At 38.5% G+C, this 26912-nt stretch overlaps 2 protein-coding genes across 2 annotated transcripts in view; both read left to right on the forward strand.

Annotated features, from left to right (window-relative positions):
* Positions 1–1682, forward strand: part of LOC139734582 (xanthine dehydrogenase/oxidase-like) — a 30718-nt gene extending 29036 nt beyond the window's left edge. The window contains exons 30-32 of the mRNA XM_071645365.1: positions 33–221; positions 625–792; positions 1500–1682. Of these exons, the coding sequence (XP_071501466.1) occupies positions 33–221; positions 625–792; positions 1500–1550 (408 nt within the window). The 3' untranslated portion in view covers positions 1551–1682. The remainder of the gene's footprint in view (positions 1–32; positions 222–624; positions 793–1499) is intronic.
* A 3586-nt stretch (positions 1683–5268) lies between these two features.
* The window catches only part of LOC139734598 (xanthine dehydrogenase/oxidase-like), a 56860-nt gene continuing 35216 nt past the window's right edge, over positions 5269–26912 (forward strand). The window contains exons 1-5 of the mRNA XM_071645382.1: positions 5269–5409; positions 6730–6787; positions 14328–14427; positions 16351–16459; positions 25831–26019. Coding sequence (XP_071501483.1) covers positions 5362–5409; positions 6730–6787; positions 14328–14427; positions 16351–16459; positions 25831–26019 — 504 coding nt within the window. The 5' untranslated portion in view covers positions 5269–5361. The remainder of the gene's footprint in view (positions 5410–6729; positions 6788–14327; positions 14428–16350; positions 16460–25830; positions 26020–26912) is intronic.

The following is a 26912-nucleotide window of genomic DNA, read 5'->3' on the forward strand; positions in this document are numbered from 1 at the left end:
GTGTGTTTTGATTTTCTCTATATCTAATGAAGATTGAAGGAGCCTTCATACAAGGCTACGGTCTCTACATGCTAGAAGATCTTCGATGGACTCCAGAAGGGAAGCTGTTGACTGCTGGACCTGGTTATTACAAGATCCCTGGCTTTGGCAACATTCCAGCAGAATTCAACGTGACTCTCGTCAAGGGCGTGACCAACCCCACAAACATATGCTCCTCCAAAGTAAATCAACTCGTCGAATCATAATGTGGAATCCGTGACGATTTTTATTTTTACATTGCCTTACATTTTAGATTTACTTAAAAGGTTTTCGGAGTAATTCAGGTTTCATGTTAGTGACCATACTGCTGGAAATACTGATGGTTTGCTTATATGTGACTGGTGTAGTTTAGTAAGCACGGTCTTGGCACCCTGGAATACGCCATGCACTAAAACATGTAATTGAAATGAAGCCCAATTACGTCATCCATCGAACTGTATTACATGTGAGAATATGAATTTGATTCTAAGTATGTACCCAGCGTAACATACTCATTGAGGATTTACAGGTAATAAAATATTTTGATGATATATGTGTATATATTCATACTTTGTGTCATTTTGTATTCGTTTACTTATCCCACAGGCTATCGGCGAACCTCCCCTCTTCCTCGGCTCCTCGGTGTATTTTGCCATCAAGGACGCAATCATGGCGGCTAGGACTGAAGAGGGTTTGTCCGGTGACTTTCGTCTTGACACTCCAGCCGTGGCGGAGCGAATCAGACTGGCGTGCAGGGATCAGTTCACCAAGAGGGTGGGTCGAAAGATTAAGTACTACTCAATGTTCCAATTATCTGTGATACAAAGAGTAGAATAACAAATAAACACACAAACAAACAGTGTCAAATATTTCAGTGACATTGATGATATCAGTTGCAACCTTGTCATGCAAATTAGACAAGACGTGATAGCATTTTGAGATGTTACAAAATCTTTTCTCAGTCAGTAACTATTTACCAACCTTAAATGTCAGCATTACTACTGGAATCCCAAAGATCCTTGAATCAATGGATGCAATTCTTAGTGCTTTAAATTTCTTGTCAATAGAGTAAATTCGTTTGATTCTTCTATGATGTGATAATGCAGATGGAGCCCGTGTATAGATATTTGTATATTTTAAGAATCTGTTTGAAGCGCCATAAGATTTTCATAACCCTATATTTAGCCCCATGACGTATTATCATTTTTGTTTTCAAACTGTCTTACAGCCACTAATATTCTAATCCCTCATCCTGTTCGTGTAGTCTTTGTTTCCCCTTTTAGAAGTTGAATGGTAAATAATTACCTGTAAAGCACTATACACGGCAATTTGCAACAATATTCAATTGCTTCAAATCATAATGCTAAAAAATAAAACTAAACGGAACATTTTGAAATACTACGGTAAACACACTTTTTGAAATGCATTTATAAGGTCTTATAACGTTTTTTGGTTGTCTGCCTGTTGTTGTTTTCATTCAGTTTCAAGAGCCAGAAAATGGGACGTATCAACCGTTTTTTGTCAGACCCTAGGAGATGGACTTTGCGGACTGCCTTCTCGAAACAGATTGATCAGCAACGTAAACAAAACGCAAACTGCAAACCTCAACCAGCAGGCATGATAGCAGTAGAAAGTGCCAAAAAGCCCTGCATTTCAAGAAAACAAATTAGTGGTACAGATATCATCATTGATGCAGAGATATGCGTGTTGAATACCATTTGCTGCTCGGTATTGAACCTCTGAATTGTACTCATATTAAGACTCAGAATACATGTACAAACATTATTCTTATTTGTGCAAATGATATGGATTATGCATTTTAAGTGCACTATTGTATGTGCCTTTTGTGTTTATTACCGAATAGTGATGTAATGCCGCATAATATAATCTTGAATGATTTCTGTGTTACATCGTGTAATGTTCATATCCTTCAAAGTAACATAATCTCCTATACGACTACAAATATATCGTTTAATACCAAATGTAGAGACGTCATTGCAGTTACAGTTATTATGATTATAAGCGTATATTTCTTGATTTTAAAAGACATATACGAGAAGTGACGTCATACCTCATGTTGCTAATTCAAATGTATATGATACTGACTGGCTTTCAGGTTCATGTATACCACAAAAAAAAAAAAAGCTCGGTTTATAGGCCTATCTCACGTTAGTTGCCATTCGAAGCACCGTTCTTACTCGGTGTTTCTTACATTTGTGTGTGTGACCAAATTGAAGTGCAGTATAAAAGGAAGTTTATATATTTTCCGATAATATAGATGAAGTAATTATATCATTGGGCTTAGATACGAGAGTGATTACTCCTTTTAATAGAAGTGAACTCAGTCCATGTCATTATTTCGTCAGCGTAAATTCCAGGCTGTAACTGATGCTTTGCAACTAGGGAAATACAGAATGCCTAGTTCCTTTCAAACCTGCGATGTTGGAATAGCGTGCAGCACTAGACAGCATAAAATCAGTGACACATTTTCTAGCATAGTTAGGCTTGCCACGATAGCTGAGTTGATACACACTTCACAAAGTCTACGCTTTTATTGGTGTGCATATTACCCTTTGTGGTTATTTGTTGTGGTGAATGTATCGTAGCACAATGGTGTCGTAGCATGGTACAGGGAATATTCAAAATTATTATCTGCGTGGGTTATTGAGTGGTAAAGTATTTACGAGTACATGTTAGCGTATTACGGATTCTTCCCACAATATTTTATGTACGCAGTCCGCTTCACGTCACAGCCATCCTTGTTCAAGGAGTATTGCTGGGTACACCAACCAGTTTAGCAATAGCGGGCTCGGTTTTAGCTTGACACAGATTTTTGCGTGTGTCATCGCTCTTTAGTGTTTAGAATTGTGTTGTTTTTATGCTTACACAAAACTGCTATGTCATAGAAGGACATCCCAATACGTTTTACTGTTCTATCTTTCTACCTATGGCTAGGGATAAGAAATGGTCCGCCCCGGGGTCCACCGTCACGTGACAATGTTTCTACCATCGCTGACTGATATTTGACACATCTTGATACATAATATGTTTGCCAATTGCATTGTAGCTTGTCCAACTATATACACGTTTGTTTATATATATATATATATATATATATATATATTCATGCACACTGCATTTGAGTTATCTCCTTTTTATGAAATTCTTATCTGGGTAGTTTAATAAAATCTGTAATTTCTCACCAAATTTTGTAAGTGCGCATGGCTTGTCCTCCTCTGTGATTCTATACTTTGTAGCAAATTTCGAATTCAGAGGATCAATATCATCATCATTCTCTTCTTTTACCCCTGTTGAGAACCCAATTTATACAAAGAACATAATTACTCCGGCATGACTGGTCCCTTGATTTGAGAATTCCTTATACAATCTATAATGAAAAAGCCCCAAGCCTTTCTCTTTAGTCATTTGAAAGGAAGAACAATCTAATAAGTAAATACGAAAATGCATACACCACCTACCTACTTATGGCAAGACATTATAATGTACTTCAGGACAAAATAATAATCAGTCATTATTTTGCACAGAGACAGGAAGTAGTGTCTGCTTCACTGTATTTCTATATTTGCACTTTCGTTCGCATGCATACAATGATTTAATGTTTTAAGCTCCAGGGCTTAGTCTTCATTAAGTTTCCTCACGCTGTTTTGTTCTCTTTGACTATACATATATATATATATATATATATATATATATATATATATATATATATATACATATATATATATTTATATATATATATATACATATATATATATATATATATATATATATATATTTATATATATATATATATATATATATATATACTATATATATATATATATATTACATATATATTATATATATATATATATATATATATATATATATATATATATATATATATAGAGGTGTACCTGTGCTTTGGAGTCTTGTCCGCTACTGGCGGTTTCACGCTGTGGCGATCCTTAGGCAGACTGACTATATATATTTCCGACGGATGCTCAACGGATTCACATATGTATATATATATACACACCGTAACGTATTCTGTGTACTAGGCACAGCTGCATACATTAATCCTCCTGTGGTTGTATTATACTTCGAACAAAAGATATGCATGTTAAAGGGTGTGTACAGTTCTGGTCGAGGTGAGGATTTAGCTTTTAACGTTTTGCGAGATATTCAGAAACCACTCTATGAGATGTCAAAGAGCATGCAATTCTAAGGGGTCTCAAAAGTTTGTTTGATGAAAATATGTTTTGAAATGGCTGAGATATCCAAAACAAGGTGAAATAAAGAGATCCTAATAAAAGGCGTGGCCTGTAGTCTTTTATTATTATCACTTTTTTCGATATCTCAGCCATTTGAAAACCAATTTCATCAAATAAACGTTGAATCCTTCTTAAAATTACATGCTTTTTCATATTTCATAAGAGGTTTCTCATTATCTCACTTAGGAATGCAAAAAGCATGAATCCCCACCTCAACCAGTACTGCACAGCCTCTTTAAAGCTGTCAGAAAAGAAGGATTCACTAGCTTCTCCTACTTTGCTATCGATGGCAAATAACAACACACCACTTACATGAACTACATTGTGCAACTAAGTGCATCACACAGGCCCCATCTGTAAAATTATGCTAGTACTTTAGATTTGCAATTTTTTCGTAGTACGAAAAAGTTATTCAAATCTTAACGGTCAATCTAACTAAACAAATAAACACCCTCTTTGAGTTCAAAATTTACAGGAGGTTTCGAAATAGTGTTTTCCTTCAATACCTAAGTGTTCTCACCAATTTTTCCAAAATTTGCATGCAAAAGGGATTGGCTGTCTTTAAATTCCATCCGTAGACAAGACACAATAAAATACGGTAACATGCGTCCACAATCTCAATCGAAACTTACGTATATAACGCTTGAATAGTTCCTATTCTTAAATGCATCACTGTAATATTTACAACGATCACAATTTCAAGAAAGTAGAGAGATTACAGTTGTGTTGGTTGTCATCGTATCTCATTTATTATGTCTTCTCCTTGTCTGCCTGGCATTTCCGTACTTTTGTATCTCCCCAGTGACGTCATTGTACTCTGTCCTCAGTCGAGCGATAAACCTTGAGTGCGTCAGAGTTCATAGAAATGTGCATGCTAGACACACGCACTGCATTGTATACCAAACCGAACTTTGCGCACTTCATTTTATGGTGACGAAACGATGAGGCTCTTGCACCCGACAGGCTATAACTTTACAGAGACATTTTATGAAATTCTGCTTGCATGCTTTGATCCCGCCGTGATATCGACAGCTCCCGTTGCGTGCTGGATGCATTTTAACAACCGATCATGGCAGACTCAAAGAATTACCTTGTATTCTTCTGCAATGGAAAGCAGGTTAGTAACTTTGCTGCCGTGATGTCGTGAACCGATAGATATATATTGGTACAATCGTGTATTATCATTATTATTATAATCATTATGTTTGTTCATATCTATTACATATTAATTATTCATATTCGTTCCTATTTATTAGGCCTACATATTCCTGTCGGTGGTATATGTGGAAATGTTCACATTTATCCTTATGAATCATTATCGTTCTGTACGTCGATCATATTTTTCCTTAAAAGTGTTTGAAGTCAGAAGGCAAAATTAGGTTCCGCAGTTATTAGCTTGAAATCTGTGTCTCGAAAACAACAACAAAGAGCCCTTCTGTGTCTATTTCAAATGGTATTGCAACTTTGTTGCCATTATACTGGTACAAATTATTCATAGATATTCGTTTTCAACTTTTCAGTGGGCATTGTTGGATGTCGGCCAGTTTTCAATTTTGTTTTCGATTGACCTCGAATTCAAAGGACACAACAATGAATGCATAGACTTATTCATTCAAATTGACTTAATTTCATAAATTCTTATATATCTGAATGAGTGAGACTTTATTATGCTCTAACTTCGAGTTCTTTTTTTCCTGCTTGTCAAAATTATGAACTTCTTTTATCTATTTCGGTGAGCCACCTCATCTTGTGCTTCGCGTTGGTTCTGACCTTTGAACTCCTCTTCCTTCCCATCTTTTCCCTGTCTTTCCTGTCTTCCTTATGTTTCTTTCTATTGCTTTCTGAGCTAAAATTCCTTCTTTTTATTTCTCTCTCTTTACCAGAGAGCTTCGTCGTGTTTGTTTGTTTGTTTGCTTGCTTGTATAGGTAGGTATGTGTGCATACGTGTTTCCTATCCCCCCCCCCCCTTATCTAGGCAAATTGCCTCCATAGTGTAGTTCAGTTCAGTAACTATAGTTATATTGTCCACGAGGAGACGGCAAAATACAAACTTGTCTTTTCAGCATGTCTCCTCGATCCATTTCCAGCAATATAAATTTTAATTCAGTATCATCAGAATGTGATGCGCACTATTGTTGATTCATGTCATTTTTCTTCGTTACGACATTGTATATTGATATTGTGTTATTATGTGCATGTAAATGATTTGTACTGCTGGAAATGAAATAGAATGATATGAAAAAATGAAATGAAGATACGAATTGCATTGAGCTCTTTCATGTTGAAGAAGTGTACTACATCGATATCGATGAATTCTGTGAACAATTTTCTTTGCATACATTCATATCCTTTCTTCAGTTTAAGAAGTCATTGCCATTGCTTTCTCAATTATCTGTCTGCACATTACATACTAGTAAATCAAATTCTGTCCTTACAGGTAGTTGAGAAGACTCCAGATCCAGAGATGAATCTTCTTACTTTCCTGCGAAATCGCCGTATCCTTATATATTTTGGTGTTTGTTTTTGTTCTGTTTTAATATCAAACATGTTGCTTTCGAACAAACAGTGTGCGTTGTTATGGCCTGATTGGTACATGTATCTACCATATTATTTCGGGAGCCAGCGGGGGTCAGCCTAGCTGAAAAGTTTACCAAGTTTGAAGTACATAATAATTTTGCATTCATTCCCCTTAGAATAAAAATGAAAGTCTGGTTATTTATTGGTGATGGATGTGGCCGCGAGGGCCATGAACCCCCCCCCCCCCCCCGAAAAAAAAACCACCATCACAACAACAAACAAACAAACAAACAAACAGACAAACAAACAAACAAACAAAACAAAACAAATTGGGTTAGCCTATAGAGGTAAAAAAGCAACCTCGTAAAACCTGTGGAATATTATCAGGCGTAGCCCAAAATTCAATGCGACACCATTGCCACACTTTTTAAATGGTGTTGGTAGTCGTCATATTTTTTTTTTTAAGAGAAAACGGTACACCTTTCGACAAGGCATCGTGGCTTAGCAATGAGACACCTGAAGCGTTTAATTCATAATTTGTTGATATCGGACCTCGCGGATAGCTAACCCGTGGCAATGATCAATCGCTGTTTTTTATGCCTATACTAAAATCTGAAATTGCTGATATTATTGTTCATAATCTAGAGGCAAAAATATGTACTGATGGTATCTCGTATCATCTCTTAAGACACAGCGTACCTGACATTGATGTATCTTTCCTCATGAAAGTGTTAAATTTGTCATTAAACAACGGTGCAGTGCACGCACAGCAGAATGAATTCGTTGCTGAAGTCGCACCAAAGTAGGCCTACACTTAAGATGGGCAGGGAAGATGAATTTAGAAACAATTTTTTTCTCAATAACTTGAAAAGATTATTTATACGGGTGCACGTCACGAGTTCGACACCCATTAGTCACACAGCCCACGAGTTATAAGTGAACAATAAAGCCCACGAGCCCGACATCAACTAAAATAGGTCCACGAACTATACGGTCAATATCTAGACAATAGGTAAATAAGGCATATGAGGTCAATACTAGACAAATAACGCCCACTAGCTCGACACTAACCCCTCCCCCCCCCCTCAAAAAAAAAATAGGCCTTTTTGGCCTTTGTCGAACCCGTGGGCCTTTTTTGCCAAGTGTTTGCTCATTTGTTCATGGGCCTTCTTCTTCTTCTTCTCTTCTTCTTCGATTTTCTTCTTCTTCCCTTAAAAGTGCAGGTTCATGCCTGAAGATAAACGCACTATATTGTGTATATAGGTACACTAGGTAGATGGGACAACTTCACTGAGCTGGCACCGTATTACGTGAACATTATATTTTATTTATATTGTTGTCCACACATACGTTATAACCTCTAGAGGAGTCTCCTCATCCAGCGATTCCAACACCAAAACTTTAAAAATTCATAACTTTTGCATTGATTGTCCGATTTTCCTCAAACTTTCACTGATGTGTTCTACTAATGTTGTTGCTTTCACTCAATCCACACTTTGGGTTTGTGTTACCTTTAAAGACTCAAATATTCCGGCTTTAACCTGTGGGCTAGCATAGCTGAAATAAATACCGGTAACCTCGTGAAACCCACTACATTCTGTTCTTTGATTCAAAAGGCTGTATCTCACCAACAAAGACGTCTCCGCAACGTCTCCAACGCAGCAGTCGCAGCAGTCTCACCAAGAAGACGTCTCTGAGGCGAGTTATGGCAGGTGTCGAAAAATTTCAAATATGATGTAGCCGTTGCAGAAACACCTGACTTGATCTGGGGAGGATGTCAGCACGCAGATGGATCACGTGGTTTCTAAAGTAGGTCAGACAGCGTCAAATAGAGTCGCGGAGACGTCTCCGCAACCCCTCACCAGTTTTTCTGGTCTCCAGCAGGTCTCGGCGACGTCTCTGAGACATCTCTGAGACATCGCGGAGACATCGCGGAGACGTCTCAGCAGTCGCGGATATAGTTAGTCTCCGCGACGTCTCCGCAACTGATGGAGACGTCTCGGAGACGTCGCGGAGACTTCGCGAAAAATCAAACATGTTCTTGCGACTCCTCGGAGACTCTATAAATTTCAGGAGACGTCTCTGCAACTAGCAAAATCTAGTTTCAAGCGCGGTGAGATACCACCTAAAGTGCAAAATGACCAAATGGTGCCAGACCTTTCAAGTGGAGAGACATAGCCGCCAGACGCCCATAAATACCCAAAATGTTCAGCTATAGGCTGTAGCCTGTAAATGAGAAACCTCAAGAAACCTACTGGAATTTGTTCTTTGTATTTTATTTATTTATTTATTTATTTATTTATTCATTTATTTATTTATTTATTTATCTATCTATTTATTCAGTTTTCTTTTAACATGGTATAGCTTATTCAAACTTTGTTTGAATAAGCATTCCCTACCAGACGTTACAAGTGGTGGAGATAGGCTGTAGGATAGTCCTACCCTCCCCTTCCCCCATCTAGGGAGTTTTCACTACACAACGGGGAGACCGAGAATACGCGGAAGCAATCGCCTGTGACAGTCCCCGTACTCGGACTCACGTCCCCATAGTAAAGCAGTTTCGCTTTGGCCGAGTACCGTACTCGTTTTCCCCAAGACGGGACGTTTCTCGGATTTGCTCGTGCGCAGAAGCAAATTTTGCACACGGCATGCTCAACTCCCGGCAGCGTCGTGCTTGCGAAAACTCCCTATTACTGTACCACAACAAATATAGGCAATAGACCGGTTCTGAAATGTTTTCAGGTTTTCTGCATGCTTTGTTCACAAAAGCTGCCCTTAACAACCACAAAGCTTGCCGGAGGCTTGCCCAACCTAGCAACAACTGAGCGAATTCTTGCCTATGGAACTTGACGGGAGGGAGGAGGTGAATGAAAATACTAGAAGCTGTAGGAAATGAACATACATAAATTGTAATAAATTACAGAAACAGTCTAGCCCAAGTCACATAGGATCTTTAAACACCGATCCTCAAGGATCTACACGACGATCCCATTATCATGTCGGCGATTATCTTGGGAGTTCCGGGATAATTTTGCCCCGGATGGAGCGTTGACCAAGGAGGTTTGAGAAATGGAGTAACAATAGTCTCATTCCCTTTGATCCCATGTTTCATGCCGCCTCTCAGAAATATTTGAAGTACAATGTATGTGCTAAACTGGAGCTGCCCCACAAATAGGAAGATAATTGATCCATGTGTCATTGCATCATGACTAGTCACTCTCAAAGGAAGATATGTCTTAATGATGGTAATTACTTTTCGCTGTCCCTCCTTACAAAAATTAAGCGATACGGGGATGTGCCAATAAAAATTGTTCGAAAATTGATGAATTAAAATTCAAAATTACTCGAATTTACATGACTTTACACTAATCTAATATAAGAATAAATAAAGAGCTATATTTGAAAATTATACCATTTCAGTTTCATTTGTCGGAAGTGATAGGAAAGATGATAAAATCGGCTTCGCAGTGAGGGTACAGTTTCAAATATTTTCACGACATACAGCTCAGGTTTGCAGTTTTGCACATAATCCTGGACGGGATTTACTTTTGTTTTACTAGTATATGCTTTATCATTAAGTAAACATTCATTCTATTTAACAAAAAAAAAAGAGCAGAATATAGCCGATATTAAGTTAGAGTTTAAAATGAATCTTCAGATTGCTCAAAAAGACGATGGCATGGAACCCCGGTCATCAAAGGCACAAGAGCACCTGTGGAATTATTTTGTGCATTAATAGAAAAAATGGCAGCTGTTTGAATAATTACAGCCAGTTGGAAGTACATATCTCTTAAACCTCCTTGCGTCGACGAGCGTTGATGACTGCACACACGGTATCAACACGGCAGCTACACAGATGACGACGCGTACACCGACTTCCACGGACCACGGCAACTATACGGTCCATGCCGGCAGAGCACGGCGTCTAAATGGACCAACGCGGCAGCTATACACGGACCAACACGGCAGACGAAAATCTACAATAAAAATCGAGCTGATTTGGATTTTCATCAATCTTTTTGTCGTTCTCGTCACGTAGGGACCGTGAAGATCCGTGTTCATCTCTGTATAATACCGGGGAGGTGAGATCCCTGATAATACCGTGTTTACATAAACGTGATGGCCCTTGTAGTTGTCATGTGGTTGCCTTGTAGGTCCGTGTAGCTGCCTTGATGATCCGTGACGGTCCTTGATGTGACAAAAACCGTCACAAACTGCCAAGGATACTCACGGCACCTACACGACCGTTCCAGTCAGCCACACGGACATTTACGGCAACCACACGGCAGCCACATCACGGACCATCCCGGATTGCTCTGCCAACGCGGCAGTCCACGGATGACGCTGGATGTTTTTGACCTCCAAAAACTGCTGTGTTGGCCTCCCGGACGTCAACGGACCTACAAGGACCTCCAGGGACCTCAACTGATTCCCATGGCGTCTACACTGGTCTCTTCCCGGATCATCCCGGATCAGATCCGGGGTGATCCGCATGTATGTGACTGGGCCTTCATGAAACCGTTTGAAGAATGAGCATCTATGATAATCATTGAGGGAACTGACCATTACCAGACTCCTTTTCTCTGTGTGGTTCGCTGGTTCGCAGTCATTTTCGTTATTTTTAGCAGCAGTAATTTAATGTGTGTAAAGAGAACAGGACATGCGAACAAAAATCTTTTTTAAAAAGATGGGTGTTTTTTGTTGTTTTTCTTTAACTGGAAAATTATGAAGAGAAACATGCATTAACCAATACATAATCCGAAAGATTTCACATTCCGGTAACTTGGCGAACAAAATTATGCGCAAGGGTGCGCAAGATGGATAAATGTTGATTTTTATACGATACTAATATTCCTTTTTTTATCAGTCCTGGGGTATAGATAACAAGAAGAAATATGAGGAGAAACTGAAAGGATTTATTCCATAACAAGTCATATTAAAGAAAGTTCGGTACAGGATTTCAGTAATTCCTCTGTAATACAGCTTAAAATTGTTAAAATCAAGAACCTCTTCTTAGGTCTCTATGTCAAAAATCTATGAAAGAGCGGCTTGGAGATTGGTACACCAAATAAAGCCAGTGGCATGCTAAGCATTCAATTCTACGACAAAATGAATCTACGCATGAAGTTGCACAAATTGGAAAGAGATCCACTCCTTACGTTTGACGGCACAATAGATTTATTATATACTAGACATAATGTGCAACGATGCAGACTCCTCTATACAGCCACATTGTACCCACACAGATACTTTTATGCATATATACAACTATCATCTTAATAGAGCTGGAATGCAGTGTCCGAATGCGAATCAAAGGAATGAATACACCGAGGCTGATGGCACACAGTGAATACAAATTGAACGAACTTGCCGATGTCAATAGCATATCTCTTTGAGGAGGGGGTGTCTAGACTCAATGTGAGTGTCTGTACATAACAAATAGTGTAACACACACACACACACACACACACACACACACACACACACACAACACACACACAAAACGGCCAAACATGCATGAGATACATATTGAAAGCGTTTGTGGGTTTCTTCCAACCACATTTTTTTCTTTTTTTTTTATAGATATTATATGAATGACGTACCGTAAAGAAAAACCAAAATAAAACAAATACAGGGCCTTTGAACTGAAAGGATCATACGGCTCGGACAAGAAAGCATCTACGTAACACCTAAACAAATTAAGGTGAATTGTAGAGGGGAGGGGTGGGGTTGATGGGTACGCCCAGCCTTTTAAAATCCAGAAGTCGTTATCATCGCTTTGCTTGGGAGGTTTAGAACGATGTCGTGATTTTCAGGTTTTTTAACTCGATGATGATGATCATGGTTGTGGTGGTGGTGGTGGGGGGGGGGGGGGGGGGGTGGGGGAGAGGCATGTTGTGTCTGATATACCAACGGTTCCCTGAAATACAAATGCATATTGATTTGTGTTGATTTATGATACCCTCAACATCACGTTTGCGGTCAAACGAATATCTAGAAACATTTCATATATTTCTAACAATTTTTTTTTTCATTTTTCTTTATATTACTTGGATCGCCCACAATAAGAAAAAAAATTCCTTCCAAACCAGCATTCTTGTTGTGACCTCATCTGTCGATCATTGCTAAAGTACTGATATGTTTAACGAAAGACATTGGAACGCACCTTCCCCTCGACTCGGCATAACTTGCGTGTTCCCTCGCGATGTCTTTTGTTAGTCACATCAATATCACAGAAACATTTTACAATATATTTTATTTTTTGGCCATCTTGGCTATCTTAAAGGGGAAATCCATTCCAAATATAAGTTACTCTGAGAAGAAAGAGTAAAATATTACGAGTTCATTGGTGTGAATTTGATCAAAATCGGATGAAAAATAAGAAAGCTATGACATTTTGAAATTTTGTTTGTTTGTTTTTTTTTGGGGGGGGGGACCGCTCTTGAACAGTCAATATGAATATGCAAATGGAAAGTGGGCATGTCATTCTCTCACAACTTACCATTTATAAAATACAGTAAGTGAAATAGAATAAAGTACATAAAATTCTGAAATTTCAAGCTTTTCATTCGAACGCAATTATGCCCGAGACTAAAATCCTTCTAACTGATCACTATTCTGAAGTTATTCAAAGAAAAACAATGTTATGTTTCAGACTTCAGTTACAGAAACATTGAATTTTCGTCATTTATTTGTACACGATCAATGGTTAGCTCAATTATTTGAATATTCATATCCACTGTACAAGAAGTGTTTTGCAGAAATTAGCAAAACTTCAAAATGTTATAACTTCTTTATTTTTCATCCCATCTCAGTCAAATGTTTAGCTTTGAACTCGTAAGATTTTACTCTTTTTTTACCGGACTAACTTATATTTGGACTGGATTTCCTCTTTAATGCAGCCTATCCATTTGACCAAGGACTTGTGCCTGTAAGGCTTGGAAAATGCACTACTTAGTAACTGCGAACGCTCGATGTGACGAGTTCGTCTCATTCCTCAGCAAACGAAGCCTTGTCAAAAGGCGTGACCTTTTCATGGTCCTCCTAGCCACACCCACCCATCACCAGTGATGAGACAGACTTTCGTTTTCATTCTCAAGGAGCAAGCATGAATACAAAATTGTTACGTGCATGAATATTGGTAACCTTTTCAGCCAGGCTCAGGGCCCCGCTGACTCCCGGACGAGGCCAACATTTGGGAGATAAAATCAAGTCCTTCTGCATTGTATGATAATAATAATGTTTAAATGGCGTCAGCAGCACGATGTTCTTGCTCCAAGTGACTCCTTTTACTTTCAAGTCTCTATTTCTTTCAAGTCATCCATTTTAAAGTATTAATTAGGTGTATGTGCCTGAACGTTTTTCTGTCTGCGTTGCGTCTTAAACATTGTGTTCTTACACGATTGTGTCCCATTTACTAGTATATGTAAATTTCACGGTTTTTTTTTTTTTTTTTTTGAGAGAGAGAGAGAGAGACTTCTTATGTTCCATGACGAGAAAATTACACACATCTGATAGTCGGTCTGAAAGGCAGCAAACTAGGGTGCGCAGAAGGAGGATGCGGATCATGTACGGTCATGATTTCGTCTTGTGACAGCTCGTCGCCGGGTAATATCAGGTAAGAAGCTCAATTTTCAATACATTATGATATATACAATGTTTAGATGTCCGCTGACAGAAACGCACATATACATGGTCATGCAAACACATTCTCTCTCCCTGTCTCTACATTTATTTACAGTCTTTTTTTTCTGCTGTAACATAGAAAAGAAACAACACAGAAAAACTGTGTCATTATTATTGCTTTTGACGTACACACATATTCAAAACATGGAATGCATCATAACTATATTTCTGTGAGAACCGAAAAGGGGGATTTAATCGCCTGTTTTTCGAGTTTCACTAAGCACCGGCTTGTACCGAAAAAGGTGGTTAGTGTATCGCGTTGCGTCGCGTAAATTGAAACCCTAACGTACATTAGTCCATCGGTTTTGTAGCAAGGTTATGTTGGGAGCGTGCCGACTCTCAAATGTTTTTCTTGTTGATATCTACCACAACAGCAATCATATCTGAATCTGATTGACAAATTGCCCTATACATCGACGTAAATAAGCACCGAGTTGATCCATGTGTTAGTAATGACTAAGAAATCATGAACATTGTCATGAATATGCATTTGTACAAAGTGGGTGTGTCCTGTTCGGTCCGTGCTGGGGAAAAGCAGATGGATCGAGACTGGGACTACGCCGTTTGAGGTGAGGGAAGAATAAAGTTTTGTTGCTGTAAGTTTGATATCACTGGTGGCGGTGATTTGTTTTTGTTGTCAGAATGTGTGACATGTTGTTTGGCCACCAGTATTTCCCTCCGTTCCGTAATAGCATACACGGCATACATACTCGAGCAAGATTCAAACCTACCACTTCCTGGATGATCACCAGGTTCGAATCCTGCTCTTTTGCCATGGCTACTACTAAAACACTGATCATTATTCAGTGCTTGTTTACGTCGCTGTAGGGGCAATTTGTCAATCAGTTGCAATGAAAACGACTAGACGCAAGAATTTCATCAATTTGAACAATATTATAACATCTAAAATTATACTGGGAAAGAAGAAAGGAAGCGAAGGAAGAATAGAAGGATATGACGAAAGAAAAAGAACATGATCAGTGATGCAGTAGAAAAAGAAGAAAATCCGTTTTTCATTACGATTTATTATTGCAAGTTACTTAAAGTTATATGAACTACGTTAGTTTTATAATAAAACTGTACCCATTGAGGGATTTCTGTTTCCTCTTTAGGGGCCTACTTAAAAATGCACTGAAAGTAACTATATGAAGTCAAACACAGAAAGACACACGTACTTTGCTAGTCTAATTGACAACTTGTTTTGCAATGTTTTACCTCTTCCCGATTCTTTTAGAATTCTTCCAGATGTGAGTGATCACTTTCCAATCATGGCTTATTACTGTTGTTTATATACTCTGTTCATTTCACATGCATTATTTCTGTCACTACAGGAAGCTAGTGAGATGTATATTTTGTTACTATGGAAACACGGAAATAAGTTTGAACTTGAACTTGAACGTGAATTTTTTTGTTTGTGTCAATCTTTTATTTTTCTTTATTTTTCTTATAAACAATATACAATGAACACCGACGTGGACACACACAAACACGCACACATACAAACATATACCCACATATAGGGGCACGCACAGTTGGTAGGTAGTAAGCCTACTCTCTGAAAACATGTACATGAGGAATAAGCCCCCCCCCCCCCGTGTCTCGTATGTGGCAGTGTATAAATCGTTGCAGCAAAACCAGGGGGCTTTGGACAAAATGGTAGGGTTGCAGTCAACGCGACGCTACCCACCCATTTGATATTGACGCCTTGAACCCAATCACCCTCATTTATACGATTTGGCCCGTCAAATAATCTCGTCCAATTCCTATGTACAGGTGTAGGTCTATAGTTGCGCTTGATGATTTGCAATGATTAACTCATAAATGAAAGAGACCATTTCGTTTTTGTTCTGTATAGACACAGAGCGGTGAATGCATGTCTCGTTCCAGTGTGTTCTGTCCACGGTGCTGCCGTCACCACCGTGGAAGGGATTGGAAGTGTGGAGACCAAACTACATCCCGTTCAGGTATGATTGTTTGTCACTGTTTCGACCTTATTCCAGTCTAAATCTCAGTTTGGCTGATAGCGCAATTTCCATATAGGAGCCTACACTGAAATGCCACTCTATAGATATGTCCGAGTAAAATGGAGTAAAGTCAAACATAAAAAGACAACGCTGTCATGTTTCAACAAAATCTGGGATGAAATTTTAACATAGTTATTGCATATCATAATAGGCCCAGCTGTGCGGTCCGCGAGCTCGATACTCGAGGAAAACAAGGCCCATGGTACGAGATTAATATATGTATTTCAGAGAGCTTAATCTATTCAGTGTAGGTCTTGTGGACCCCCTCCCCCTCCCAGATGTGTCGGACTCTTATGGGCCTGGTTTGCCTAAGTGTCAAGCTCATGGGCAATGCTACCTAGTTTCGAGCTGGCGGGCCTGTGTTGGCCAGTGTCAAACTCGTGGGCTGTGTGGTTCCAATGAATGACTCATGGTCCTGGAGCACACAGTGACGTCATGGACCATCTTGAAAACAACATAGGCCTACTGTGAGGCCTAACATGCATTCCACATGAAGCAATCCTGTGTCTTGCAACTTGCTATGTCATCCAGTTAAGTTTAGGTCATTAAGTCAGGCAACTTGGGGCATTTTTCTTTTGATGACATCTTTAGCTGGTACCTTACTTCCAAATAGGAGTGGAACTACTATTTGCTCTAATTGTTTTCTTTACACTCGATACTCCTTAACATTATTGGGCCTGGTCAAGAGTTGTGCCCCCATACCGAAATATTGGTTGTTTCCAACATGGCCGCCATCCGGTTTGCATCCAATGTGTGAATTATAATCAGGGTACGCTGGCAACGGGTAATATCACCTGAATGATCCGATTAAAACTCTCTGCCAGCAAGTGATGTTTCAGTATAACCTCCTGCTGAAATTGGTCTAGATCTATACCCTCGATCTCTTTCAAGACAGGGCAGCATCTGCGTCTTCAGTGAAGCACGCAACTGAGCTTACAGATCTTCACACAGAATTCCACCACGACTAAACTGGATCAAGGAGCTTCAAACACAGCTCCTTGACTGGATAGACATCCTGAGGTCAGACCAGCGTTCTCCAGGTGCACAGCCACTGTATGCGATCATCAGTCTTCCAATGGCAATATCTAAACAGTTTTCTTCCAATGGCAATATCTAAACAGTTTGTTAAGGCAAGCTTGTCTCTCATGATGGGTGCATTGCACATAGAGTACCGGATGCACGAGCTGGGAAGAAAGATTCCTTTTGACTCGCGGGATAGCCTACAATCCTTTCTCAGGCATGTAGAGGTTCTGAATTATCGGGTCGTGCTCAGTCTGCACACAGTGAGCTGTGCAATGATTGTGTGTAATAATATGGGAAAATGCATGGAGAAATCAAAATACATGTTTATGTATTTTACGTGGAATCAGTTCCCGCCTGTTTTCTTGGCAGAAATGCATCAATCTTGCAATGTTGTTGTTTATTATTTTCCCTCTCCATCACGAGCATATATGGAACGTGTTGATCATTTTACGTGAAGTTGTTGTGATATGTCGGAAAATGCGAGGCTGTATTGCAGGTGGCCTATTGCAGTTGGCCTTCAATTTGTTTTTCACATTGTATTGACATGTTTAACAGACTGTAACTCACCAAGATGCCTCTTGAAATTTTTTGAAAAAGTTCTGCTTGATTTCACATGAACGGATGATTATCAGTTGTCTTTATGCTATCATCTTGTGTAAAACAAAATATTGTTTCTCTTCAAAAGATAGCGTGCCAAGTAATCTGCACTTACTGTTGGTGCTCTAGACAGTATGTCTAAAAAAAATACAATAAGATTTTCGCATTGATAACACCCAATATGATTAAACCGTCTAAATGCTACTTCAGGGTCTTAAAATATAACATCTTAGCTCTATTTTGCAGAAAACTCCATTCAATTTGGTTAAGCGGTCACAGGGAAATGTGGATTGTTATAAAGCATGTCATGAGTCTGATTCTTCCAAGTTTATCACTTGCATGCTCTTGTGCGTGAACACAATAGACAGAACTTGGAGGGAAGAGATTCCTGACATGCTCAACAAAATTCCTCATTTCTCTTTGACTACTTGAAGCAAATGGAATGGAGTTTTCAGTAAGATGTGGGCGATGAGTTCTAGTTTCATACCCTGAAACTGTATTTGGATTGATTCACTATTTTTAAAGTTATCATTGCGGAGCCTCCCGTTGTATCTTTTTTTTTTTTTTTTTGTTGACATATAGTTTTACGGTATAGGACATTCCAACCCACCTCCGGCCTAGACATCCGTAGGCGTTGTGGTGTAAGGCGGAATCTGAGCATCTCTCATGAAGCGAAACTTCTCTTTTCTTTTCTTTTCGCGATTAACAATGTGAAACGAAGTATTGTTTCTCTTCAAAAGATAGCGTGCCAATTAATATGTATACTTACGGTTGGTGCTCTAAACAAGACATTCTAACTCACATCCAGCTTAGATATCCGTATAGGTGTTGTGGTGTAGACATGGTAGAGCGAGACTTCTCTTTTCTTTTCTTTTCCCCACTAACAAGTTTAGCCGGAAATATAGAAGCATTCGCCCATACTGTTTACATTTCCCATCACATGCTTTTAATATCGGAATTTTCATATACTAGTAGGACCTACACATTTTCCCTGGAATTTTGCCAAGAACTTTTCAACACAATATATGTTCAAAAGAAACCATTTGGTTCATACATAATTTACTCGACAGAGTGATTGATATGGGCCTACTTATCACCGTCCGCGTACTCAAACAGTTTTCGCTAAAGATGCAGGTATGTTTACAAGACTGTAAACAGTAGAATGATTTGCCCCTTAAACAAATTAATCAGACTACATCTCTTGAAATGTCTTCAAACGTAAATTAAAGTCATTCCTCGGAGCCCGGAGCCGACGACTTGGGAGGAGATAGATAATCCAGCAACGCCGGAATAAAACAGGAAAAACATAAGGCCGTTACAACAACAAGAACTTAGCGTTTTACTGTATAAGTTATATGTATATAATATATATATATATATATGAATATATATATATATATATATATATATATATGAATATATATATATATATATATATATATATATATGAATATATATATATATATATATATATGTAAATATATATATACATATATATATATATATATATATATATGAATATAAATAAATAAATAAATATATATATATATATATATATATATATATATATCATATACCTACTGTCCTACTTTAGGGGGAGGGTTCGACAAATTACTAAAATCCGATTTATTGATTTTTTTTTTCATGGAAAAAAATATGGCGTAGAAATTAATCCTATGTCATTGGAATCGCCAGCGCAATATTTTGGTTTTTTTTTGTGTCATTTAAATAAGAAATATGTCGCATTTGTCACTTGCTGCCTTTTACCAGGGTGGGGCGGTAAAGGTTTGACAGATCTGCGAGTGCATTATACAGTGTAATTTCTTTCCCGGGGACATGGTGACATGCACTTCACAATTCCATATTCAATTTTCCTAAAGAGTACACCTAAACAGGGGCGCCGGAATTTGTGTGCGTGTGTGTGTTTTCTAAGCGTGGGGTGGGGGTGGGGCCTCCGGGACAGTGTTTTTGGCAAGGGTCAATGGTCGATTTTTTTATTACAATGTATGCTTTTTCCGTTTTCAGTGTGCACCAGACATAATAAATAGGGCCCACCAATGCTCTCTATAAGATATAATCATGTTTACTATTAATCTGCAATGATGCCAAACATCAATTTTCTGATAATTTGAAGTCATTGAACAGTCAAGGTCATCCGGTAAGGTAAGACCGGTGCAGTTTCAGTTATTCAATTCAATTCAATTCGATCAGAGGTCAAAGGTAGAAACCTGACTGTGTTCTTTGGAATGCAAATTTATGTTTGTTTTGTACATCCTCTAAAGATCACCAGAGGTCAAAGATAGAGCCCTGTCTGTGCTCTTTGGAATATGAAGACAATTTCATTGTAAAACAGATATGCTTGTTTTGTACACCTTAACCATGTTTATCATTAACTAATGACACCGCAGATCAATATTCTGATATTTTGAGGTCATTGACCTCTAAAGATCACCAAAGGTCAGAGGTAGAAACCTGTCTTTGCTCTTTGGAATATGAAGACAATTTCACTGTAAAACAGAGATGCTTGTTTTGCACATCTTAACCATGTTTATCATTAACTAATAACATCACAGATCAATATTATGGTATTTTGAGGTCATTGACCTCTAAAGGTCATCAGAGGTCAAAGGTAGAAACCTGTCAATGCCCTGTGGAATCGGAAGATTTGTAGTACAAATGCATATTTAGTGCAGCGTAACCAAGATCTAGGCCTATAGGATCATTCACAAATGCCTCCAAACCTCAATATTCTAATATCTAAAGTTCATTGACCTCTGGAGGTCATCAGAGGTCAAATCAGACTTACCTCCCGATCTTTAAATGTTATGGTATGTGCTAACACTGGTGAAAGTTTCATGCCTTAGTCAAATTTTGCACAATTCTCTCTTCTTTTTTTTAGGGCTTAACTGCTCTACTACTGCTATCAAGGGGTGGATAATCAGGTGACCATCGTTCTTTTTTCGCCATTGATAGCAGGAATCAGTGAAGTAATGGAGCGATGCTGTTGGAGACTCGGCGTTGTGTCAGATAATTTATAAAATAATTTTTCAGTCCCCTTTTGTGTTCATGTTTTGCCATGATAAAAGAACCACAGTCAGGGACGCTAACTTACTTTATCTCTTACCAGCTATCGTTACTATTTTAAAATGTGAATTTTATGAAAGGTTAAAGGTGATCGCAAAATCAGTTCTTCTGCGTGGCACCAGGCTTTTTCTGTAATAGTATGCCAAGCTTAAATCGTTTACCTGTATAGAAAGGGCAGGAATACACACTTATTGCAATCATCCGGATTTGATAACAGAGTGATACACTTAACTCCTTTTCTTCATCTTTCCCCCGACCAAGACCATGGTAATTCAAAACAAACAAACAAACAGTTTCATTACATCAGAACGTACATAATGTTTTGTGTTTCATGTACAGTATGTATAGGTCATCACTTGATGTGTGCATTTGTTGTCGTTTTTATAGCGTTTCTTAATAAATACCTTTAGCGAAAACCAAACACAAAGGGAAGGGAACTTAAAATTAAATATAACTAGTTTCCAGAAATCAGACATGTAAATGAAGCAATCATATACATCCGCATGGCCGAATGTAATCTCTTACTTTGAATATTTAACATGATCACCTGTATTTACGTGATTTTCCTCTTTTCTTGAACTTTGCCTCATTTTCTCTTTCTTTCTTTTTTTTAACAATTGCTCGCAACATTTAAAAATCGTAAAACAGTCTGCTATCCCACAATATAATGTTTTGATTACAATATTTGATTCGTCACTTATTGTCTGTCGGGTGACACCAAATGTTTGAAACTCGAGCGATGAGGATGGTACATGACATTTTGTTTGTTGGTTTTCATCTTATCGCTCAAAAGAATTTTGACTACGATTACATCACGGCTAATCGAACTACGACATTGTTGAGGTAACTGCGCCTTTTTACTTTCATAGTTCAAACTCATTCTAGACATAATCAAACAAATAATTCTTTATACAATTTCTCAAAATGCTCAAAAGATGGCCTGAGTCAAAACTTTCTATACAAAGATTGCATACGGCAATCTTTACTGACCTAAACAAGTTTTCTAGAGCTATCAGTTCCCCCTATGACGGCATTCTTATAACTTCGATTGCGTTTTGAACTTGAACCGAGCTTATACTTCAAAAACAGCTATTACTTTTATAGTTCGATTAATGAACTATTCTTTTGGATTAATAAACAAACATTCGTAATCGTAACCACGCAGTAACATACTGTCAATAACAGGTGAAAAATGTCAATGCTATAATAGCAATTATTATAGCGCAAAATAAATGAGTAACGATTATCTTCATACGTTCTGATTCCAATGTGATGTCACTACGAAAATGACAGGGGTTTGACTACTGCTTCAAGCAAATTAAAGTAAAAAGGAATGGGATATACAGTTGTCCTCAAAATTATTCATACCCCATGACAAATAACACTCTTTTTAAAATTCTTAATCTGGGAAAGTTATTATGTTGGTATACCCTGCGTATCTTTTGTGTACTTAATGGTATGCACAAATCCAGAAGACATGCATGAAGCTATTGAACTTGTACAGGAATCATCTAAAAGTAGCCATAAAAAACAAGGAATACGATATTGACTACTAAAGAAAGACATTGGACTCAGTAAGCCTACGGTATGAATAGTTTTGAACATGGCAATTCTTGAAAATCCATGAATAGAAGATCCCTGAAGTGAAGAATTTCCGGAACTGTGTATTGTTGTTATTCTGTCACTTGTTGGTCACATAAATAACTCATGAACAAACTTGGCAAATGCATTCATTTCATTACAAAAATAAAAGATAACAGAAATTAACAAGAGTATAAATAATTTTGAGGACAACTGTACTTCTAATGATAGTACCATGCCATGCAATGCATTTCACTGTATTTGGCAATGTTTGGTTGGAGTACTGAGACATAGTACGAAACAAAAACGAGCCTTTTATCACTCTTGGCAACGCACAACATTGATATGAAGCTTTTTCTTGGGGGGGGGGGGTGGAGGTTGATACAATTGATTATTCTGAAGGTTCGTTAATCAAACAATGAAATATGGTTCGCTGTTCCCGTGGGTTCGTTAACCAAAAAACAAAATGCGGGTCGTTTTCCGGTGGTTCCTTTACCCGAAAGTAATCAAAAAAATACTTTTTTTTTCGTAAGGTTTGCGAATTCAAAACGAAATGAGGAAGGCCTACGTATCAATTCCGAATATTTGTCAGCACATCTATACTCAACTTCTCAAATGCAGAAAAATTGTAACTGTAAATGTGATGTAAAAAAAGGCATTAAGTTTGCTACAAGTTCATGGTTCTTTATATGCTTTGGTATTACAAAAGTGACCGAGTATAAGAAGTATAATTATGATGCAATTTTATAAACCCAACGTGAAGCTGTCAGGCCTACATCAACCTTTGCTTCTGATACGCATAGTATGTGCAGCATGAACAAGCGCGATAAGCGATAGTTACTGCGGACGCAACGACTATAAAGGACATTGTGCAGAGACTCCAACTCTCCCGTTTTCGACGGGAGATCTCCCGCAGAAAACCCATTTTTTGCGAAATCTCCCGTTCTCCCGCTTGAGATTTAATTTCTCCCGCCCTGGCTCTGTGTCTCCCGTTGGAAAGGATTTCTTACTTATTGCTATCGTATGTTGAAAAAATAAGCCTTAGATAGCACCAGAGAGCATCTAGAACCTATAGGATCTTCGCGCTTCGCACACATCAACTTCGAGTCTCCCGTTTTCTAGGGGTTTCGGGCGGGAGAATCTCCAGATCAGAAGGTGCTTGGGATTGGAGTCTCTGCATTGTGTCTAATATGGGGGGAATTCAGAATGTTACGGCTGTATACAGCTGCAGCAGAACAGACGCGAAAGCAGTCTTTGATGCCCTGCAACATTATGACCATGTGCGTAATTTGAGGGTTTTTAGTACGAGCAAAGAACACGATCTCAAAAGACGACTATCGTTAACTTCATTAACTTTCTCTATCGATACTGTCTATTGAACCCCCGCCTACAATGGGTTCCTCAGGTTCCATTTAGGTATTGGTACTTGCTAAACGCATCCTCTTTAGTTTCCACTGACAACAACATGGGAGGAAAATGGAAGCGATCAACGCCCTTGCTAAAAGACGCTTTTCGTAATACGCATTGCGTACTGCGTGCCTTTTTTCTTTCTACTGTTTCCTATTACTTGCGGTAAACTACACCGCAGCCGACACGCAACGCGTACCGACTCATTCATGCGGCAGCGGCGGCACGGACACAAACGCACCGAAGTTTACATTCGGGCTGCCGTATTGGTCAGAATCGTTGATAATAGACCTGTCCTGCTATTGGTTAATTATCTTAAACACCCAAGCTGTCGTGCGATGGAGCGTAAACGCGGTCGCTATGCAGGACTGCTGTATTGTTTTGTCCCGTGAAAGAAACAGGTTGTGAGCTTGAACATAGCCTGAACATAGCCTGAGAGCGATTTTCTCCGTTATTTAGAAAATGGACTGACATCAGTGGCGTAGTTTATATTCGTTTTTAAGATCCATAGGGACGTCGAAATGGGTTGTATACATATCATTGTAAAGCTTAGAGTCTGTAGAATTCAAATATAGGCATAACTACAATTTCATTTTTTTTGCGACTTTTGACTCATTTCGACGGAGCGCATCACATATTTTGATATGTATACATGAAAAGGAAAATCAATTAATCACCGGGAGGTAAAGTTTCATTATGCAAGATTAGGACTTGAATGAAAAATAAAAATTATGGTATCAAAATAAAAACTGAACTGAACTGAACTGAACTGAAAATCGTTTCAAATGTTTTGTCGAAACGACGAAATTGATGACAAATAAAGCGGGGTAAATAAGAAGAGGTATTGATATCATTGCATCACAAGTCTACCAATAACCTGCAAATGATTTCTTCACTAATTATTGGTCTTCTAGAAATGAACATGATAAGGAGTAACATCCTAAACGCCATATGATTGCAGAGTTTCAGTAATCTAACCGTTTAGTTTCTTGTTTTGTTTATGTTATATTAACAATGTATATTTTGCCTTCGCTTTTGTTTTTTTGTTTTGTTTTGTTTTTTGTTTTTGTTTTGTTTTTGTTTTTGTTTTGTTTTTGTTTTTGTTTTTTGCTGTGCTATGTATAAGATGCATTTTTGTAAATATATGATTTTGTTCAGACTGCAAAATCTCACAGAAGAACAGCAATCGGTTAAAGTGATTAAACCGGTTGCACGACACCCATGAGTCACACAGCTCGACACTATAAGGCAAATAAGGCTCATGATTTCGACACTATAGGCAAGCAGGGTCCACGAGTCTGACAGTAGGCAAAAAAGGCCCATAAATCCGACACTTATTACATAACCGGGCTTAATTTACGCTACCTCGTGGGCCCTGTTTGCCAATAGTCGGACTCAAGTTTGCCTATAGTGTCAAGCTCATGGGCTGTGAGACTCGTGAGTTGCATGACTCGTGGGTGTCGGGCTCGTGGGATGATCCTTGTAAACCCGTGGAGAAAAAGAATAAATTCAAGTCGACAGTCAAAGTCAAACTAAGACTTATCAACTGAAGGGTTGTGAGGATATGATGTGAATTTATCCCCCTTTTTTGGATTAACTTTCCTTTAACCTATTTATAGGAGCGCATCGCCAAGGCTCACGGAAGCCAGTGTGGTTTTTGCACCCCTGGTATGGTGATGTCCATGTACGCCCTTCTGAGAAACAATCCTCGGCCGACAATGGAAGAGGTTCAAGCAGCTCTTGAGGGAAACCTGTGTCGCTGTACGGGCTACCGACCCATCCTACAGGGATATAAGACATTTACTGAGGTAGTAGATCAGTATCTGAATTATCATTACAGCCCAATATCATATTGTCATGTACTACATTGCGGTAAGAATAGATTAGTCATTATGAGGTTCGGTCCATGCAAGGGAATTGCTGCTTTGTTTTGAGAATGCTTAGTTGTTGCGTATTGATTCATGTAATTAGATTTTGATGATTGCTCAAGAAAACTGTTCTTTCAACATATACTCTGTCAGTTACATCACTGTCAGCATTATACCTGCATATACTCGAAACGTCAAGACAGGTTTTGTTATACTGGTACAGCTCCCTGGGAACGATTTTGTCACAGGAGTGCTGAGCACCTTAGCCACCGTTAGGGTGCAGAACGAAATATTTGGAAAATTTCCAGGCAAAAAGAAATAATCTTATAATTTGGTTAATCTATCATTACAGTTGCAAGACAAGAAACATAGGCCTACGAAACAAATTTAGCAGTTTATTTATCATTTTTCAATCAATATATTATTTGAAGATCTAACGTATAAGTGCAGAAGCCGTGCCGTTGGAGGGGGTATCTCGAACCCTCCCAAGCGTGGGAACTTTTGCATGCAGTTTTAGAATTGAAATGCAACGGTATATGATGCATACTTTGGGAGGAATCTTTGTAGATTTGTGTGTGTGTGTGTGTGTGTGTGTGTGTGTGTGTGTGTGTGTGTGTTCAAAAGGGAAGACGATTATGTTAGTTGATCACTTAAGTTGCAAGGGAAAAATCCAGCCGACTAAATTCTGTAAGTGTTGCAATTTTTAAAACCTGATATCTACCAAAGGGTGGAGAATTTGGGAGCTCCCTTCTCACACGAGGGGCTATTTCATTTTCAGAACTGAAAGTCAACGACGTGGTACACACTTTCGTTGGATTTTTTCCCCATTTATC

The sequence above is a fragment of the Diadema antillarum genome, unplaced genomic scaffold (assembly GCF_040938485.1).
Source record: "Diadema antillarum isolate AM-2024a unplaced genomic scaffold, OU_Dant_1.0 seq00000533_RagTag, whole genome shotgun sequence".
In the NCBI taxonomy this organism is placed as follows: Eukaryota; Metazoa; Echinodermata; class Echinoidea; order Diadematoida; family Diadematidae; genus Diadema; species Diadema antillarum.